Source organism: Heterodontus francisci, chromosome 41 (assembly GCF_036365525.1).
Source record: "Heterodontus francisci isolate sHetFra1 chromosome 41, sHetFra1.hap1, whole genome shotgun sequence".
NCBI classification, from domain to species: domain Eukaryota; kingdom Metazoa; phylum Chordata; class Chondrichthyes; order Heterodontiformes; family Heterodontidae; genus Heterodontus; species Heterodontus francisci.
The window spans coordinates 21,362,415-21,384,487 of NC_090411.1; the positions used below are offsets into that span (position 1 = coordinate 21,362,415).

Genomic DNA, 22,073 nt, shown 5'->3' on the forward strand with positions numbered 1-22,073 from the left:
AGGGACAGGTGGGGATGTTTGGTAGGAATATGGGATTAGTGTAGGATTAGTATAAATGGGTGGTTGATGTTCGGCACAGACTCGGTGGGCCGAAGGGCCTGTTTCAGTGCTGTATCTCTAATCTAATCTAAATTGCATCATTTTAAACAACAAAGAGGTCCTTCAGTGGACTACAATTAAAATGAAGTTGATCTTTGCCCTTGGAGAACTTTTAATACCTTTCTTGGGAAACGATGGTCATCCCTCATAATGTAATATCCATTTTCCTCACACTTCAGTGAAAGAGCCTTAGGTGTTTCTTTGCATGAACGACACTTTATAACTGCAAGTTGTCGTGGTAATATGGGCCTGGGAGCAGGACTCATGCCTGCCATGTTTCTTGGGGATTGAAACTGGACATACGGAATCCATAGAGGGAAAGAATTTGAGATTCTCCGAATATTAGTTTTATAATGCTGATAACTTTCAAACTTCCAATACAGAATGGAACCCTGACATGGACTAAAGCAAGTTACAGACACAGAATTGAGCTCAAGGCCCCGTTGCACATGTTTAAGCTCATCTTTTCTTTCTCTTTTTCTCCATCGCTACCAGATCTAAGGTCGAATATTGCACTTCTGCTTCCTGTGGCATTTGCTGTGTCCATGGTGACCGCTCCTGCCGTGCCAACCACTGCTGTGGGGGCAAACCCAGATCTCTCAGCAGCTGCTTCCCTCTCGGCACCCGCTGATCCCGTGGCAACCCCTGCTCCCGTGGCAACCCCTGCTCTCGTGGCAACCCCTGCTCTCGTGGCAACCGCTGCTCCCGTGGCAACCCCTGCTCCTGTGGCAACCCCTGCTCCCGTGGTAACCGCTGGTCCCGTGGTAACCGCTGGTCCCGTGGCAACCGCTGGTCCTGCGGCATCCGCTGCTCCTGTGGCAACCCCTGCTGCCCTGGCAACCACTGGTCCTGTGGCATCTGCTGCTTGTGAGAAAATAAAGAAGGTTAAAGATTACATTAAGAAAACTAAACCTCAGGAGTTTGCTCATGCAGATGTTCTCATTAAAGAAAAAGAGAGAGAATGATTTACCTTCCCCGAACGTCAGGACGTCCCAAAGCGCTTTACAGCCAATGAAGTATTTTTGAAGTATAGTCATTGTTGTAACTCTTTTATAACCAAACAGGTCAAATTAACAAAAGTGCCTCGTTAAACAATACACTCCAAATTTTGAGAAAAACCAAGGAAACTTCTCAAACTAAAGCAAGATGTGACTCTTAGTGTCGACGATGCACTCCAGTCCCTCTGCTGCCTATTGGTCGCAGAAGCTCAGTAGCATACTGGCGAACACGGCGAGCTCCCTCCCCAGGGACACCCAGGTGCAAACATAGCCGCGGAAGAGAGGCCAGTCAGGCAAGCTGAACAATCCCCTCGATCGCTGCCACCCTTGACTTGTGGATGGCCACCTTGTCCAGGCCCAGGAGCACTCCCACGAGGAGGTTCTCCAACTTGCCCGCTCCCCTCATCCACAACGGGTGGCCTAAGTTCAAGAACTTGGGACCGAAGTGCGGACAAATGTTGAGGAGCAGGGGCTTCGCATAGTGTAGTCACTATTGTAATATAGGAAACAAGCAACCTATTTGTGCAGAGCAAGATCCCACAAACAGTAATGTGATAATGACCAAAATCACATATTTTTAGGTTTCGGTTGAGAGATAAATATTGGCCAGTACACTGGGGAAAAATACCCTGCTCCTCTTCAAAACAGCTTGATGGGATCTTTTATGTTTGCCTTAGAAGGCAGTCAGGTCCTTGGTTTAACATCTTATTGGAAAGATAGTACCTCCAACTGTGCAACATTCCCTTGGGACTGCACTGAGATGTCAGCCTCGATTTTTGCACTTAAACACATGGAATGGGACTTGAACCCACAACCTTCTTGACACAGAGGGTGCTACCCACTGAGCCACAGCTGACAATAGCACTGACATTGGAATAAGCAGCTCCAGTGAGTGGCAACTCAGGAATTAGGTAAACCGTCCCTTCTTGTCCTCTCTGACCTGTCTGCAGATTTGGCACAGTTGATCATGCCATTCTTCTCCAAAGCCTCTCCACTATTGTCCAGCTGGTTGGGACTGCACTTACCTGGTTCAATTCTTAGCCATCTAATTGTAGTCAGAGATTTGCCATCAATGGGTTCTCTTCCCACTTCCGCACCATTACCTCTGGTCCCCCAAGGATCTATCTTTGGCCCCCTCCTATTTCTCATCTACATGCTGCCCTTCAGTGACATCATCCAAAAATATATCAGTTTCTACATGTCTGCTGCTGATACTCAGCACAGTGGCACAGTGGTTAGCACTGCAGCCTCACAGCTCCAGCGACCCGGGTTCAATTCTGGGTACTGCCTGTGTGGAGTTTGCAAGTTCTCCCTGTGTCTGCGTGGGTTTCCTCCGGGTGCTCCGGTTTCCTCCCACAAGCCAAAAGACTTGCAGGTTGGTAGGTAAATTGGCCATTATAAATTGCCCCTAGTATAGGTAGGTGGTAGGGAAATATAGGGACAGGTGGGGATGTGGTAGGAATATGGGATTAGTGTAGGATTAGTATAAATGGGTGGTTGATGGTCGGCACAGACTCGGTGGGCCGAAGGGCCTGTTTCAGTGCTGTATCTCTAAACAAATAAACAAAATCTCACCACCAACTCTCTTGATTTCTCCATTGACCCCAATATGAACAGACATAAGAATGTAAGCAATATGAGCAGAAGCAGGCCATTCGGTCCCTCGAGACTTCTCCGTCACTCAATACGATCAGGGCTGATCTGATTGTGGCCTCAACGTCACTTTCCTGCCTACCCCCCATAACCCTTGACTCCCTTCTAGATCAAAAATCTGTCTAACTCAGCCTTGAATATATTCAACGACCCAGCCTCCACTGCTCTCTAGGGAAGAGGATTCCAAAGATTAACAACCCTCTGAGAGGAGAAATTCCTCCTTCTCTCCATTTAAAAAAAGAGACCCCTTATTTTGAAACTGTGGTCCCTAGTTCTAGATTCCCCAACGAGGTGTAGCATCCTCTCAGCATCTACCCTGTCAAGCCCCCTCAGAATCTTACATATTTCAATAAGTTCACCTCTCATTCTTCTAAACTCAAATGAGTATAGGCCCAACCTGCTCAACCTTTCCTCATAAGACAACCCCTTCATCCCATGGATCAGCCCAGTGAACCTTCTCTGAACTGCTTCCACAGCAAGTATATCCCTCCTTAAGTAAGAAGACCAAAACTGTACACAGTACTCTAGGTGTGGTCTCACCAACGCCTTGTACAGTTGTAGCAAGACTTCCCTACTTTTATACTCCATCCCCCTTGAAATAAATGCCAACATTCCATTTGCCTTCCTAATTACTTGCTGTATCTGCATGCTAACGTTTTGTGATTCATGTACAAGGACACCCAGATCCTTCTGAATCGCAGCATTCTGCAGTCTCTCTCCATGTAAATAATATTCTCCTCTATTCTTCCTGCAGAAGTGGACAACCTCACATTTTCCCACGTTATATCCCATCTGCCAAATTTTTGCCCATTCATTTAACCTATCTATATCTTTTTGAAGACACATTGTATCCTTCTCACAACTTGCTTTCCTGTGTTTGTATTACCCACAAATTTGGCTACAATACACTCCCTTCATGCAAGTCATTAAGATAGGTTGTAAATAGTTGAGACTCCAGCACTGATCCCTGTGGCACTCCACCAATTACAGTTTGCCAACCTCAAAATGCCCCATTTAACCTGACTCTTTGTTTTCTGTTAGTTAGCCAATCCTCTATCCATGCTAATATATTACCAACACCATGCGATCTTATCTTGTGTAGTACCCTTTTATGTGGCACCTTATCAAATGCCTTTTGGAAATCCAAGTACACTACATCTACTGGTTCCCCTTTATCCTCCCTACTTGTTACTTCCTCCAATTCTCTAATAAATTTGTCAAACACGATTTCCCTTACATAAAACTGTGTTGACTCTGCTTGATTGCATTATGATTTTCTAAATGTTCTGCCATTACTTCCTTAATAATGGATTCTAGCATTTTCCCAATGACAGATGTTATGCTAACTGGCCTATAGTTTCCTGCTTTCTGCCACCGCCCTTTCTTGAATTGAGGTGTTATATTTGTGGTTTTCCAGTCTGCTGGGACCTTTCCAGAATCAAGGGAATTTTGGAAAATTACCATCAATGCATCCACTACTACTTCTTTTAAGACCCTTCGGATGGAGGCCATCAGGTCCAGGGGACTTGTCAGCCTTTAGTCCCATTAGGTTTCCTAGTACTTTTTCTCTAGTGATAGTGATTGTTTGAAGTTCCTCCCTCCCCTTTGAGTCTTGATTTTCAACTATTCTTGGGATGGTTTTTGTGTCTTCCACTGTGAAGACAGATACAAAATGCTTTTTCAAAGTCTCTACCATTTCCTTGTTTCCCATTATTAATTTCCCACTCTTACCCTCTAAGGGACCAACACTTACTCTCTTCCTTTTTATATATTTGTAGAAGCTTTTACTGTCTGCTTTTATATTTCTTGCTAGTTTACTCTCATACTCTATTATTTTTTAGTCATCCTCTGCTGGTTTCTAAAATGTTCCCAATCTTCTGCACTACTGCTAATTTCAACCACTTATCCATGCCATCACTAAGACCACCTATTTCCACCTCTGTAGCATTGTCCAGCTCTGCCCTTGCCTCAGTTCTTCTCCTGCTGAAACCCTCATTCATATCTTTGTTACCTCCAGATTTGACTATTCTAATGCACTCCTGACCAGCCTCCCACATTCCAACCTCTGTAAACTTGAGGTCATCCAAAACCCTTCTGCGTGTGTCCTTACTCATACCAAATCCCATTCACCCATCATCCCCATGTACACTGACATACACTGGCTCCCAGTTAAGCAGCACCTTGACCTTAAAATTCTCATTCTTATTTTCAAATCCCTCCAGTGCCTGGCTCTTCCCTATCTCGAATCACCTCCAACCCTGCAACCCTCTGAAATATCTATGCTCCTCTAATTCTGGCCTCTTGAGCATCCCCAATCTTAATTGTTCTACCATTGGTGGCCCATGCCTTCAGCTGCCAGGCCCCCAACGTCTGGAATTTCCCCTCTAAACCTCTCCACCACTCTTTCCTCCTCTAAGAAAAAGAAGCAATGGTGACACGAGGAAAAACATTTTCATGCAGCGAGTGGTTAGGATCTGGAATGCACTGCCTCAGAATGTGGTGGAGGCAGGCTCGATCGAGGCTCTCAAGAAGGAATTAGATTATTATCTGAAAAGGAAGAATGTGCAGGGCTACAGGGAGAAGGCAAGGAGGCGGCACTAGGTGAATTGCTCCTTCAGACAGCCAGCACAGACACAATGGGCTGAATAGCCTCCTTCTGTGCTGTAACCTTTCTGTGATTCTAAGACACTCCTTAAAACCTACCTCTTTGACCTAGCTCTTGGTCATCTGCCCTAATATCTCCTTGTGTGGATCGGTGACATGTTTTGTTTTATAATGCCTCTGTGAAGCACCTTGGGATGTTGTATTATGTTAAAGGTACTATATAAATACAAGTTGTTGTTGTAGGTCTCAGGGATTATAGATCAGATTAATGGAGAAAGAGTGACACTCGAGCGGTTTAGAAAAGACATCTGGACTTGACCATGAATCACTCCCATAAACTCGTTGAAACTTCTTAATGAGTATTTACAATGCACAGCTTGTTGTTCATCTTTGAAATGAGGGCTGATTTTAACTTCAGACATTAGCAGGTGACTATATAGCAGGCCGAGAATGTATCTTCGAGATTGGCCTGACCAGCAGCATTTGTGCACCACTCATGAGAAGTTTTATATTGTCCCTACAACCTGTGCAATGTGGGGAAGGCTGGAGATGGCACTTGCTCTATAGCAAACTGCAGTGTTGACCACTGTTCATCCATCACTCACACAGCAATGCCTGTTTGTAAACAGGGATTATGAGGTCTGATTCCCCTGGTGATGCTTTTCCAGCCTGAAGGTGCCAGGCACTGAGCAGCCAATGCCACATGCTCCTCCTCACCACACACTGTGATTCACCCTTTCAACCCTTTAATAGATTTGCTGCCAATTATTTGCAAGGTGCCACCGTAAAGTGGGGCTATATTGTGTGGCATTGTTCCCGTCAGTTAATGGTCATCTTGTACAAGGAGGAGATTAATGAAAGATTAAAATGCTTAGACTGCAGACATCTCCTGAATCCCCAAAGCCTGTCCACCATCTACAAGGCACAAGTCAGGAGTGTGATGGAATACTCTCCACTTGCCTGGATGGGTGCAGCTTCAACAACACTCAAGAAGCCCGACACCATCCAGGACAAAGCAGCCTGCTTGATTGGCACCCCATCCATCACCTTACACTCCCTCCACCACTGAAGCACAGTGGCAACAGTGTGTACCATATACAAGATACACTGCAGCAACTCACCAATGCTCCTTCTACAGCACCTTCCAAACCCACGACCTCTACCACCTAGAAGGACAAGAGCATCAGATGCATGGGAACATCATCACCTGCAGGTTCTCCTCCAAGTCACACACCATCCTGACTTGGAACTCTTTCCCTGTTCCTTTACTGTCACTGGGTCAAAATCCTGGAATTCCCTAACAACACTGTTGGTGTACTTACAGCCCAAGGACTGCAGCAGTTCAAGAAGGCAGTGCACCACCCCCTTCTCAAAGGCAATTAGCAATGAGCAATAAATGCTGGCCTAGCCAGTGACGCCCACATCCCGGGAACAAATGAAAAAAATATCAAGCAGTTTTAATGCCACATCATATGCTTTTATTGACTAGGCAATAACCCGCCAGGCAGATTTGCCGCAAAGAGGTAGGTTTTAAGGAGCATCTTAAAGGAGGCGAACGTGGCAGAGAACAGAAAGGTTTTAGGAGGGAATTCCAGGCGTACTTACTCTGGGACCAGCTTCAGACAATCGCGGGACTGCAGTCCGACGATTTGTTGGCAAGTTCTTCCTAACTGTGAAAATATCAAAAGATGCAACTAGTGAGATTTATTGGGCAATGAAAACCACAGTGATCTACAGAATGTTTCTATCTAAAGGGATCAGCCAATAGATCTGACACCCCATCTGTCACACCTCTAATTAAAGTTCCTACTGACTCTAGTAACCAAGTTCAGCAGGAGCACTGCTGACAGTCAATTTTGGCAAAAGCCCCAAAGGCTGTGTTTTCTCAACGATCTCATATAAACTGGGTCAAGAAGACAGCAACAGACAAAATGTGAAATGGTGATTTATTATCCCAGCTCCAATATAGTGCAGAGAACAGAAGCGAAGTTGACATCTAGTGGAACTGGCAATGTACTTACCACTCAAATCAAATACAAGAGACAACAATGTTAATGCCATATAGGGAAGTTCTTAGATTCAAACCCTGGCTTGAGCTGTGTTAGCTGATCTCTGGCGGGCAGTAGAAAGAATTACAATTGGTTTCAGTTATGCCTGACTGTCGGAGAGTTAACAATTGATCTCGGGGGCTTATACAATTGATTTGAGAGTGGATGACAGTTGGTTTCAGGAAAGTTTACAATTGGTTTCAGTGGGTTTACAATTGGTTTCGGGGGCATTTCAGTGGTTTCGGAGAGTTACAATTGGTTCTAGGTTGTGCTGTTACTGGCTGAAGGAATCCTGGGCTAGCACCAGTTGCTTCAATGGGCTGAATCGTCCATGCCCGGCTGCATGTCACAGAACTGCCGCAATTTACCACATGGCGGCCTATTTGAATAACCAGGGCAGGCCGACCCCTCACCCCGATCACGTGGAGAGGGTGGGCTGTCTGTCCCTGGCAGTGGTGTCAGCTGCCTGTGCGCAGGTGTTGATACCATTTTTAAAGGGCGTTGAGCCTTACCGGCAGATTTAAATATTTAAAGATAAAGTGAATTTTTAAAAAATTAAATATATTTATTTTGCCCCTCTCCCACACCCCAAATAACCATAAAATTATTAATTTTCCATTTCCCCCACCCCCCTCCAAAAGACTTACCTTTACAATCTGACCTTCCCCCCCAAACTGCATAAACTTTAACCTCCAACCCTTCCCATCATCCCCTACACCAATGATGTTACTTTGACCCCATCCCCCCCCCACCTCCCACACTGATAAACTTACCTCCTCCTCCCTCCCCCTCCCCAGTGTGGTGCCTCCTTTTCCCGGATGGGGATCCGAAGGCACGGGAGTGCCGGCCACCAGGCCGAATCTCGGAGCGGGAACTCAGGCGGCGATGTAAGTATGATTAATTCATTAATTTTAATTTATTTAAATATGTAAATGGGGGTCCTGTCACCGAGCGGCAGTGGGGTCACCACGAGGCTTTGCCACCGCCGGCAATATCAGGCCGGGTCCTCCTGGCGTCGGGGTGCATGGCGGCCCTCTCCCAGAGGCATCTTCGGACACCCCTTCCCCCTTCCACCACCACAGACCCCCAACGCCTAGGGCAAAAATCCAGCCCAATGCCTTTATTAATAATCCAGCAAATGCTGTCCCCAAGTCCCTCATGCTAGTCGAGCACAGGGGTACCTTTGCCTCTGCAGCAGCTGAAATAGATGACCACACAGAGCAGGGTTATTATTAAAAGCCCAAGAACTGCATATAAACTCCATCTTGGCAAATCCAGTCCATCTGACCCTGCAAAAGAAGAAATGAAACAATCACCTATACAGAGAATAACACAGAGATATAACACTCCTGCGAATTAAAGAGAGACTCAGAATGCCAGAGCACTCCTAGATACGTGCAACCATTTCAATTCTGCCTGTATTACTTGGGCTGAATGTTGATGAATTGCAATATTTCTGAATCAGCATGTAAAGAGTTAAATCAGTCTCACCGAGAGTTTCTTAGAGGGGGATTCTTACCCGCTCACCACTGGGAAAAAAAAATACTTGCATTTATATAGCACCTTTCAACCACAGGACATCCCAAAGTGCTTTGCAGCCAATGAAGTGTAGTCACTGTTGTAATGTAGGAAATGCAGCATTAATTTGTGCACAGCAAGCTCCCACAAACAGCAATGAGATAATGACCAGATAATCTGTTTCTCTTATACTGTTGATTGAGGGATAAATATTGGTCAGCACACCGGGAATAACTCCCCTGAACTTCTCCGAAATCATATTGCCTGAGAGAGCAATTGGGGCTTCAGCTTAATATCTCAGCTGAAAGACAGCATCTCTGACAGTGCAGCACTCCCTCAGTACTGCACTGGACGGTCAGCTTTGATTTTTATGCTCACAACCTGCCAATAGAAAGGCAAGAGTGGTACCAACTGAATCAGGGCCAATACCTTGACAATGTCATCATTATTGTATGTAAGCTGCTGTACTTTTCAAACAATGGAATGACTCCAGGAGGTCAGTTAGCTGAAATGCTCATAACATTGGGCCAGAAATGAAGGCTGGAGCTATTCCTAATTGAATATTCATTGTGGGTCAATTAAATCATAAAATGCATACTGTCCAAATATAGAATTAAGACAGGTGAAGATAAATCTCTCTCTCTCAGACATGGGAGTAGGTCAACAGTAACTGAATGTGCAGCAACAGAAAGGCCAGAACAGCTAGTTAGGAATAGGTAATGTTGAAGATAGATCAATGCCTAGAGAAGTAGTATAATAGTATATTCAATATTTTTAATAAACCAAGCAATATAAGAAAACCTTCCTCATTATAAAAGCTGTGTGTTGTTTAGTCATCTTTTTTATGTAAAATCAACTAGCTTGTTGATTTGCCCTATCTCAATAGTGAGTTTCTTCAATCTGCCTTCCCTAAAGATAGAATACACATGGTGAGAAGTGTAATATTTTGTTGCCAACACGTGGAGCCCGGGGACTATATTAAGATTCTTGGCTCAGATTATTAACTAGATATTGGGCAGTCCAAGATGCACTCTGTATTGTAGGGAACACAGGGTCCAATTAAGGGAGTGATGGGTGATACTGAACCCAAGAGAAAATCTAGTGCAAAAGTGCTAAAATTGTCACAATACATCATGTAACATACTGTGTGTTACCAGGTCTACTGCTGCCCTATATCTAATATATAGTACATGGTATGTTGTTGGGTATAAGATTCCTCTATATGTCTCTAATATATTAAAAATCTTCCATATAACATGTGTTTCCTGGAAACATTCCCATTACACTATTTCTGTGATTACCCAATTATTTTACTTACCTCTGGTTGAGTTGCTTCAAGTTTGGCCCCAAAGGAGATGTTCTACTGGGAATTCCTGTCTTCCGAGGTAGGTGGCACTGTTTCACGATTATCCAAGTCCCATCTATTTGCAGCGTCTAAAATTGGCCCTGTAACCCAATCCTACTCGCTCCCACTGTTCTGATCAACCCACTGGGTCTCCCACTTATTATTCCCCCACTCTACATCCTAGTTGCTCTACATAATGCCCCTACCAACCCAATACTGCCAAGCCTCAAATTCACCATTCAAACTGCCCCACCCAGCAGCTCCCTCCCAGAGGTCCCAAACCCCATATCCCACTTACACTCATCCCATATGTCGAGACTACCCCTCCCCACTCCAGTGTTAACACCCTTCTCCCATGCCTACTACATCCTAGTACTCCTGTCCCAATGCTCGCAAAAAAAACAAGACTGTCCTTCTCAATGTTCCCATCCTATAAACACCTACTGGTTCACTCAGATCTTTGCAGCTCTCCATGTTTCCACAGCCTGTAACCCCTGTTGCCAATGATCCCAGAGCCATGACAACCCTCCCAATGTTACTAACCCACACTCCACCAGTGTACTACAGACAGTTTGTGAACTGTCATTACCATCAGGGCTTTAATAAAGGTAAAGAGAAAACCAACTATATAGTTAAACTAACATTTAACAGTAATCAAGGCTACTGATTTACAATTTCTGTGCAAATATGCACCAAAAAAACACAGGATTGGAGGCAGAGGGGCCAGATTAGGTGCCTGGAAACAGCCTCCCGGTGGCAGACTGAGGTGGGAAGGGGGGGCGGCACTCCAGACAGGCCCTCCCTGCCTGCCTGGGTGCTGCAGCAGCCACAGGCCGCCCTGCAGAGGGGTTTCTGCCCCCGACATTGCTGGCCTGGCTGCAAAACCTTTCTTTTAATTTAAACGTTTAGAATGTTGGAGAGAGGCCGCCTCAATTTTGGGGCGCCCGCTCCCTTACTTTCAAGCCTCTGATTGGCCCTCCAACTTCAAGAGCCTGCCCGCTGTCCTTAATTGGACAGCAGGCCCGGCCTCTGGCCATTAATTGGACAGCAAGCCCGGCCTCTGGCCATTAATTGGACAGCAAGCCCGGCCTCTGGCCATTAATTGGCTGCCCTGGGGAAAATCACAATGAGTGACTGTTTCTCAAAGGGTGCGGGTTTCTGACCCATACTTCAGTCTGATGGCAGGGTTCAGAAGCCCGCTGGGAAAAACCTTCCCATGGAAACAAAGCCCAAAGACCGACACTCACACTGCCACAATACCCTGTAAGATGAATGCCAACTCACTGTTATGGGAGATCCACTAGTGCATATTTAATACAACCACACGTTAGGGGTGAAATTCTAGGTTGGCTGGGATGCAAAACACATGGCAGTGGATTGGCACTCACGATACCTATGATTTACACTTCCTTTAAGGTAACAATGGAAAGGATATTCGGGGAGGTATATAACAAGCAACTGATCTGCTACTGCCTGTTTTCCACCCTGATGAAGCTGAACTTCACACCCATGTGTGGTGCACAGATACAGCTTCCTGTGTTACTGGGGTATAATGCTCCTGATTTATTACAATCTAGCCATCTAGTGTCATATTCTATATGTAACACAATTTGCTAAAGACCGGCCTTTGTAATTGCATATTAAACACAACTTACTTTCGAACTGGGGATTTGCCACTGTTGTATCCTTGGTTCCGCATTGGCAGATTTCCATCATACCCAAACCATCCCCAAGGGTGATGTTGCAATTAATGTTGAAACTCTTAGTTTCTCCGCTGGCACCCACACCAGTCACTCTTCTGTCACTCAACGTCGCATCCCACATAAACTGCACATAATCTCCCACGAGTTCAGTCACAACACAATTGGATCCACCTTTAGTTCTTTCATTCCTATTTTCAGATGCTCCTGAAAAATAAAATAATTGATCGGAATGAATAAACATTCATTTCTAATGGATGATATTGCAACTTTTCCATGGTCAAGTTGTGTTGTTTGCCAATAACTGAGTTAAAAAAGGAGAGGTTTTTAATGGATGTGGCTGGGAAAATATTGCGGGCAAAGTAGACTCGGTGGACCGAAGGGCCTGTTTCAGTGCTGTATCTCTCTATGACCCCCAGCAGGAGTGGGCTGGAGGCCAGGGGGTCATAAAATTGAGTGGGAGATGGAGGGCGGGGCCATTCCCGACGCCTCCCCCGCTGCAATTCTAGGAGGGGTGGCAGTGGCAAGAAATGGCCTGCCCGCCCCAAGCCAATTAAGGCCCTTAAGTGGTCAATTAACTGCCACCCTGTCTCCCACGAAGGACCCCCTCCCATGGCCCAACCACCCCCACTGAACTCCATTCCACCCCCACCCCCAGTTGCCTCGCCAGGGTCTGACTGATTGTCCCCAGCGAGGCCCTACACACTTACCTTTTTTCCAAGGCCGGCATCCCTCTTGCTCCACTCCCTGGCTGCAGTCCCAGCAGTGGCCACCACTCCCAGTGGTGCTGCTAGGACTGAGAGCTGCCAGCCCGCTGATTGGCTGGCAGCTCTTGGAGGGGCAGAAGTCCCGCCCAAGGCCAATTAAGGGCTTGGGCCACGTAAAATCAGAGATTGACTCCCAGGCCCAGTGGAGGCAGGCTCGCCCCCAAATTTCTGGCTGCCCAACGTAAAATTCCGGCCCAAGTGTCTGTTAAGGAGCACTTGGGTAAGAGTAATCATTGTAACATAAGGTTTAGACTAGTAATGCAGAAAAGCAAGGAACAATATAAGGTAGAATGTCTAGATTGGAAGTGGGCTAATTTCAATGCGGTGAGAAGGGATCTATTCAGGGTAAAATGGAACCAAAGATTGGCAAGAAGAACTGTAATGGAACAATGTGTTACCTTTAAGGAAGAGATGCTTCAGGCACAGGCTAGGTACATTCCAACAAGGGTGAAAGGTAGTGGAACCAAAAACAGGGCTCCTTGGATGATGAGGGAGATAGCGATTATGATGAATTTTTCAAGTGAGGTCAAATACAATAGGTTGAGGGGGGAGGTGCAAAGGAAAATAAGACTGGCATAGAGAGAATATGAGAATAGAATGGCAGTCAACATAAAAGGGAACCCAAAAATATTCTACCAGCATGTAAATAGTAAGCGGGTAATAAGAGGTGGCGTAGGACCTATTAAGGACAAAGAGGATAAAATATATACTTAGAGGCGCAGGGCAAGGTTAGAATACTTAATGAGTACTTTGTATCGGTGTTTACTAAGGAAGAGGAATCTGACAAAATATCAGTAGAAGTGGAGAGAGTAGAGACAATAGATAGGGTAAAAGTTGAGAGGGAGGAGGTACTGGAAAGGCTGGCTAGCTCAGGGTACATAAGTCACCTGGTCCGGATGGCTTGCATCCCAGGTTGCTAAGGAAGTGGGGGTGGAGATAGCGGAAGGGCTTTCCATAATCTTCCAATCTTCCCTAGATATGGGGGAGGTGCCAGAGGATTGGAGAGTGACAAATGTGACACCCTTATTCAAGAAAGGGTGTAAGGACAGTCCTAGCAACTATAGGCCAGTTAATTTAACATCAGTGGTGGGTAAGGTTTTAGAAACAATAATCAGGGAAAATTCAACAGGCACTTGGAGAGTTTGAGTTCATTAAGGACAGACAGCAGAATTTGTAAAAGGCAGTTCACGCTTGACTAATCTAATTGAAATTTTTATTTAAGTAACAGTGAAGGTTGATGAAGGGAATGCAGTGGATGTTGTCCCCATGAAATTTGAGAAAGCATTCGATAAAGTACCACAGAAAAGGCTGGTTAACCAAATTAAGGTTCGTGCAATAGGAGAATCAGTGTCAGCTTAGATTAAAAAATTGGCTTAAGGACAGAACACAGCGAGTTGTCGTAAATGGTTACTTTTCAGACTGGAGGATGGTAGTGGTGTTCCCCAAGGGCCAGTGCTGGGACCATTGCTTTTTTTTTACTATATATAAATGACTTGGAATATAGAGTACAACTTCAAAATCTGCCAATGACGCAAAGTGAAGATGATATGAATTGCCTGCAACCGGACATAGATAGGCTAGCAGAATGGGCAAGTGGCAGATAGAATTTAATACAGACAAGTGTGAGATGATGCATTTTGGCAAAAGAGATAGGGTGAGGCAATATATACTTAACGACAACGTTCTAAAGAGTGCAGGAACAGAGGGACCTGGGGTGCATGTGCATAGATCTTTGAAGATGGCAGGACATATCGAGAGAGTGGTTAGCAAAACATATGGGATCTTGGGCTTCATAAAGAGAGGCATTGAGTACAAAAGCAGGGAAGTTATGCTGAACCTTTATAAAGCTCTGGTTAGGTCCCAACTAGAGTATCGCATCCAGTTCTGGTCACCACACTTTAGGAAGGATGTGAGGGTCCTTGAGAGGCTGCAGAGGAGATTTAACAGAATGGTTCCAGAGATGAGGGATTTAGCTACCAAGTTAGGTTGGAAAAGCTGGGGTTGTTCTCCTTGGAGCAAAGGAGATAGAGGGGAGATTTGATAGAGATGTACAAGATTCTGACAGGCTTAGATAAGGTAGACCAGGAAAAACTGTTCCCATTAACTGATGCTACAAGGACTAGGGGACAAAGTTTGAAGGTTTTGGACAAGGGAGGCAGGGGGAATATGAGGAAGAACTTTTTGATGCTGCGAGTGGTAATGACCTGGAACTCGCTGCCCATGAGGGTGGTGGAAGCAGAGACGATGAATGATTTCAAAAGGAAATTGGATTTGAAGGAAATAAACTTGCAGGGCTGCAGGGATTGAGCCGAGGAGTGGGACTGGCTGGATTGCTCTGCGGAGAGCTGGAATGGACTGGATGGGTTGAATGGCCTCCCTCTATGCCATAAATGACTCTATGACACTATTGCACCTGAGTAAATTCTTTGAAAATTTTGCAGCAATCCTCCGATGCGGAGTGTGAGTGAGAATTAGATCATCCATTGAGTTATAACAGATAGAGACAGTGGGGTAGACAAATAGATTGGCAGATAGTTAAAAACTGGTAGACAGATAAAGATAAACAGATAGACAGATAAACGTTGTGGCCATTTGTCTATCAATATCGAAGAAGACAGCCAGAATATTATCACATTTTTTGCACTGAGTTCTTTGATAACTGAAGAGGTCTATTTTTGCTCAGAGTGAGCGTCTGCAGATTGAACAGTGGATCTCAGATACGCCAGGTTTAAGGATCTTGATTTTTCAGGTGATTCTTTCGCAGATGGCATTTCGATTTGGCAACAGCATTGCCAGGGGTCTCAGAGTAAAGGGTTGTTTTAACGATGCTTTATTGCCATACTTTCTTATCTTGAGTAAGTTTTTTCCTTTTCAGAATCACTTTTATGCAGTCTTTATCTCTCTTTTCCTGTCCACCACAAAAGTGCTTCCCTGTTGTCATTGCACCCTCGAAGATCTTCTTCCGGAATCGTTCGTCGGTTCATCAGACATTTGCACAAATCCGTGCCTTCATGATCAGACATCCATGCCTGACGTGTCAGTTCTTTTTATGAACTTCAGTGTCAAGGATCTTGACTTGCCATCTGATCTTTATTAGTCGTCACAGCTTTTTTAATGTTGTGTGAATATGTTTTCCCAGTTTTGCAGGTATAAAATAGGCTTGTCAGTACAGCAGTCCTGTGTTCCTGAGCTTGGCTCACAGAGTTTAACAAAAGTTGATCTGATCTTTGGCGCTTCAGCTGGATCCTTCTGTAATCACATGGGTTCCTCGAGACAGGGTGCTACAAAGATGCTGTATCTGTCAACAGCCCGAAACGTCTGATCAATAAATAATAAATAGATACCTGATAAATAAGATAGCTGAAATACATGGCGATGTCAGAGACAAATTGGGATAAATTAGAATGATAAACTTGATGGATTAGATGGGGTAGAACATAGGAACATAATAAATAGGAGCAGGTGTAGACTATAAGGCCCCTCAAGCCTGCTCTGCTATTCAATGAGCTTGCAATCAGATCAGCCATGATCTTATTGAATGGCGGAACAAGCTCGAGGGGCCGAGTGGCCTACTCTTGCTCCTAATTCATATGTTCGTATGTAATATGATCATAGCTGGTTTTCTGCCTCAACCCCATTTTCCCACCTGCTCCTCATATCCCTTGATTCCCCGAGAGACCAAAAATCTGTCTAAGCCAGAATAGATAGACAAACAGAAAGTTATAAAACAATAGATAATAAACACCGAAATTTGAGAATAGAGACAGAAATTGGTAGAAATGAACAGGCTCATCAACATTGAAGGAGAAAATGAGATTGCTGCTTTTGGAGGGTCCTTTTAACAGCTCTCACAGTTAGAGATAGATGGGCAGAAGGACTCAGATAGACAGATATTGACAAATATTAGGGAGAAAATTATTTGGATATAATAATGAATTGGGGAGGAAGGAAGGAAGGATCATAATATTCGGTACGGGTCAGTAGGTAACAGAATGAAAGATTAGTTTTAAAACTTCTTTGGATCACCACAAACTACATTTATGTATCAGGCTAGTTAATTAGGTAATAGTGCGTAATATGACAGGAAATTATACCCTTTCGATTGTTATATTGGTTATTCAAAGCAACCACAGCAGCTCGTAATATAGAGAGGTGTGAGCACAGAGCTTGGGGAAGAAAGTGTTGGGTGAATCTGCTAAACAGACTGGTGAGGGAAATTCGTGAGAGTGGGAATTCAGTGTAGAGGTGGGAGGAGGTGCTAAATACAAACATACAAATTAGGATAACTTAAACCAAGGGGCACAGTAAATATTTAAATAATCAGAGTAATTAATGAGATCTAAGGGGATAAAATTAAAATTAACTAAGTAGAGGATATCAACATTAAAGGGATCCAAATTGCATTTAATAAAAATTTGGTGTGTATATATATATATATATAGATAAAAAAAGGTGTAAGGGGATGCGAAACTAAAAACACACACATATATAACATAAGACTTTTAAACAAAATGAAAGGATAGCTGACACCTTGTGGAATTTCTATGTTATGTCGGAACACAATGTCATTGCAGTCAGTGCCTTTATTCTGCACCAGTCCATCAGCATTTGAGCCACCACCAGAAACCAGAGGGTGGCGAATGGGTGATAAGGGCTAAGCACAACCAGCACACAACCAAGCAGCAGCATGCACAGAACAACAGCCACACTGCTCATCAAAGCGTCACTGAGTGGACCATTGGGGTGCTTAACCAATGCCTCAGCTGGACCGCTTTGGAGATCCCATGCAGTACACTCCAGAGCATGTGTCTTAATTTGTCAATGTCTGTTGCATCCTGCACAACCTTAGCATCATGAGGGCACAACCCTTTCCACCAGGCATGTGGCAAGCAGCTGAGGAGGAGGCGGAGGAAGGGGAAGAGGAGGAGGAGGAAGGAAGGAAGGAAGGAGACCAACCAGCACATCCCGCTTCTGGCCCAATTGATAGAGATCAGCACATCCCTCTATGAATGCAACCCCAATTCCCCATTCACCAACAGTCCCATACCCTACCTTCCCTCTGGCTAACACAACGTCTTCTTGACCACAATGTAAAAATAGAAGCTACCACAAAACAAACATTCGAAACCAACTTTATAAATCAAACTATCCAATATTCCATACAAAGGACAACTAATCACTCTTAGGAATTTCCTTACTGTCAGTCCGCAAGCATGACCCCGAGCTGCTGGTTGCTTGCGATTTTAATTCACCATCCTGCTGTCATGCCCACATTTCTGTCCTCGGCCTGCTCCAGTGCTCCAGTGAAGCTCAATGCAAGCTTGAGGAACAGCACCTTATCTTCACCTCACCATGTAAGAGAGAGGGAAGCTCGTCAGGTGAGTGTGGTGCAATGTGTTTGGGTGCTGTGCCTGTCAAGATTGACTAGGTGGCAGTTTGCGCTATGAATGTGAAATATGTGTCGTGATTAAAAGAGATTGGTGGTAGGTGAGTGAAATTTGGTGGTGATTTGAGGTTAGTAGTGCAGTTATAAGGATGTGCATTTGAGGATGTAATCACTAACCTTGACCACTCACGTAAGGTCATTGAACTTTGTGCGGCACTTGGGGCAGGCGTTGACTGTGATGGCTATCTTCTCCCAGTGTCTTTGCAGTGTCTGTTTAGAGGGCCTCCTGATCACTGTGGATAGAAGACCTCTCTCCTCCTGCAAAAGGCTCCAGTGCTGCTTCAGAGAGCCTTGGAGCCCGCTCTCTGCAAAATTGTGCCATTCCTGTGTCTCTTCTAGGTCAAACGCACTCTGAGAATGACTTTCAGCACCTGCACCAGTCAAAATGCACCTCCCCTTTAAGAGGTGCAAGCTAGCTTTAGATACTGCAGGCTAGCTTTAACTCATGCTAGCCTCTCATGATTTTTTGCCCCCTGCTCATTCCTACAGCTATTTAGTGCTGACTGCATGCTGTAATCATCTAAATGAACAGGCAGCACAAAGTTTGTTTGCTGTCTGCATCAGAATAAATGGGCGCGAGTTAATCACGCATCGTGATCCATGTGCCCCTTTTCGGGGGCGATACATTTTTGCCTCCTACAGATACAGAATATTTTGCAGGGGGAGGGAGAACAGTCAGAATTTGTGTTCCATGTTAGAACCAAAGACATAGGAAAAGGGTTGAGGTCAGAGTTTCAGGAGCTGGCGAAGAAGTTAAAGAGCAGGACCTCAAAGGTAGTAATCGCTGGATTATTTTGAATGCCAAATGCTAGCAAAATAAGACAGGTTAATGCGTAGCTATAGAAATGGTGCAGGAGAAAGGGCTTCACATTCCTGGAGCATTGGCAGCAAAGTCCTCACAGGGAGGTTAACGAGTGCTGTGGGGGAGAGCTTAAACTAATTTGGTTCAGAGAGGGGCACTAGGATGAAGCATTAGAGAGGAGATACAAGGTGATAGAACTGGGAGGGACAAACAGCAGTAGCATAAAGAGTAGTTTGTTTTTATTCTTTTGTGGGACTTAAGTGTCGCTGGCAAGGCCAGCATTTGTTGTCCATCCCTAATTGCTCTTACAAAGTTCAGAAATAGTTGGGATCAGACAGGGGAGGAAATGTGAGACAGACTAAGATGGATTTGGAGTGCATGTTTAGAATAGGCAAAGTGTAGTAAATAAGGTTCGGCAGCTGCAGGCACACGTAGCCACATGGGATTATGATGTAGTGGCAATAATGGAGACATGGCTCAAACAAAGGGAGGATTGGGCACTTAATATTCCTGACTACCATGTATTCAGGAAAGATATGGAGGGAAAGAAGGTGTGGGAGTGGCAGTATCGCTCACGGATACTGCTACAGTGTTAGAAAGGGATCATGTACTTGAGAGTTGTTAGACAGAACCTATTTAGTTAGAAGGAACAATAGAGGATCTGCTGGGCATACACTATAGGCCACCAATAGTGGGAACAAGGTAGGGGAGAAAATGTACAGATGAATTACAGAAAGACACAACAAGGGGCCGGATTTATAAAGCCCGCTAAGTGCGGGTATGAAGGTGGGTGGGATTTAAATATCGTGTTCATGGAGGTCTGCACTGGGACCCGCCACCTCCAGAATGTGACACCATTTTTACAGGGATACCGGGAGGGAATGGGTCGGACATACGCTTCCAATTAATTTCCTGGAGCTTATTGAAGAGCTCATTAACGGGCTTGTCAGCAGCAGGTTTTAATTTTTATATGTTGGGAACAGGGAGGATGCCATGGAGGGAACATGGCAGGGTGTTCAGGACGTGAACACAGCAGGCGCAGGATGGGGCGGCCATGAGGGCTATGGCAGAGGCACAAAGTTAAGCTCAGCTGCTTCCAAAGTGCCAGAGAGTGACTATTGCTGGAGTTGTAAGACCTGCTTTTCTCAGTGGTGAATGGCAGGAATCTGGAGAGGGAGGTGAGGCCACTGGCATCACTTGGGAAGCTGGCGTTGGCAGGGGAAGGCCTGGTGAATGAACGAGTTCTGCTGAGGGAGTTCAGATGGGAACAGGTTACTCTGACATTGGACAGAGCAGCCAGGATGAGCTTCAGCAGATGCAACCTCCTGGACAGCAGGAGCCCAGAGGAGGACTAACGGGAGGCTGCAAGGAGAGGAAGGTGCCAAGACATCAAGTGCACAGCCCGAGTCAGCTCCTTGCAAATGGCAGAGAGCCAGTACTCTAGGAGCCTGCGTCTATCCAGGCAGATGTTCTCAGTCCTGTCCTCTGAACCACAATGACCTGAGGCCTCGGTGCCCCCAAGGCAGTCCCCTACCTGCAGCCTTCAAGGTCTCTGTCGCCCTAAACAGCTATGTAACCAGGTTGTTCCAGGGTTCAGCTGTGGACCTAGGTGGCATCTTGCAGTCGGCAGCTCATCAAGTCATTAGGTGGGTCATGGATGCCATTTTCAGGAGGGCAGGGGACTACACCCACTTTGACACAGATGGACCTGTGAAGGCACCAAGGTCATTGGGTTCAGGCTCCATTGCTGGATTCTCCCGGGTACAGGACATCATCACTTGCACTCATGTAGCCATCGAGGAGCCCAGTGACTGGCCAGTGAGATCTATCAGCAGGAAGGATTCCACTGCCTTACAAACCAACTGGTCCGTGACCACAACAACAGCTTCCTCTGTGCGTGCTCTCGCTTCCCTGGCAACTGCCATGACTCCTTCATCTTCCACCAGTCCAGGCTGTCTCGATGCTTCACTCCATTCCCCAAAGTGCATGGATCCAAGCAGATAAGGGAAGAGATGGCTACCGACCCCTTTATCAGAACCCCAGACAGAGGTGATACAACCAATGCCACCCGCTCAGTAGGCCAACCATTGAGCAGGCCATTACATTCCTGAAGATGTGTTTTTTTTTTGTATTCTTTCATGGGATGTGGGCATCGCTGGCAAGGCCAGCATTTGTTGCCCATCCCTAACTGTCCTTGACAATTAAGAGTCAACCACATTGCTGTGGGTTTGGAGTCACATATAGGCCAGATTCCAGTGCCTGGATCGGTTGGTTGGTTCCCTCCAATACCCTCCTGCAATGGTCTCAGACCATTGTACTGATCTGCTGTTCTCTCCATAACAGAGAGTCATAGAGAGATACAGCACTGAAACAGGCCCTTCGGCCCACCGAGTCTGTGCCAACCAACAACCACCCATTTATGCTAATCCTACATTAAACCCATATTCCCTACCACATCCCCACTATTCTCCTACCACCTACCTACACTAGGGGCAATTTACCTATCAACCTGCAAGTTTTTGGCTGTGGGAGGAAACCGGAGCACCCGGAGGAAACCCACACGGTCACAGGGAGAACTTGCAAACTCCACACAGGCAGTACTCAGAACCGAACCCGGGTCACTGGAGCTGTGAGGCTGCAGTGCTAACCACTGCGCCACTGTGCCACCCAGAGAGGTGTGGACCTTGAGGACAGTGAGGCCCTGGAAGGAGACAGCTCATTAGGGAGAAACAGGAGGTAAGAGAGGAGGAGGAAGAGGGAGAGGAGGGGGAAAGCACTGAGCAGAGAGGTGCTCCTGCTGAACGATGAGTGGCTTCTTCCTGCTGCCTTCAGGGTAGAGGACTTCCCTCCTCTACCTCACTGCCTCCAGCATTAGATCCAGGTAGGCATCGATGAAGCGAGGGTTTGCCCTGCCCCTAGCGCCAGGCCTCCAGTATCCCTGTGACATCTCGCTTCCCTCTGGTGCTCTGGAAGGTAGATCTCTCCCTCAGTGATGGCCACTGTGGAAGTCTACATGAGCCTCACTCTTGATCTGACCCACTGCCATTTTAAATCCCACTGGCTCTAAGAGAACAGGAAACCCGTCTCCACACC

At 45.7% G+C, this 22,073-nt stretch overlaps 1 protein-coding gene across 2 annotated transcripts in view; it reads right to left on the bottom strand.

Annotated features, from left to right (window-relative positions):
- Positions 1–437: 437 nt before the first annotated feature.
- LOC137353629 (uncharacterized) overlaps positions 438–22,073 on the bottom strand; it is a 33,047-nt gene continuing 11,411 nt past the window's right edge. Inside the window, exons 3-6 of one of the 2 annotated variants that reach the window (XM_068019981.1) lie at positions 11,921–12,172; positions 8,584–8,691; positions 6,960–7,024; positions 438–960 (exon numbers count right to left, since the gene is read on the bottom strand). In XM_068019981.1, the coding sequence (XP_067876082.1) occupies positions 559–960; positions 6,960–7,024; positions 8,584–8,691; positions 11,921–12,172 (827 nt within the window). In that variant the 3' untranslated portion in view covers positions 438–558. Of the gene's footprint in view, positions 964–6,959; positions 7,025–8,583; positions 8,692–11,920; positions 12,173–22,073 lie in introns of both variants that reach the window. The other variant, XM_068019980.1, reaches the window with a different exon arrangement.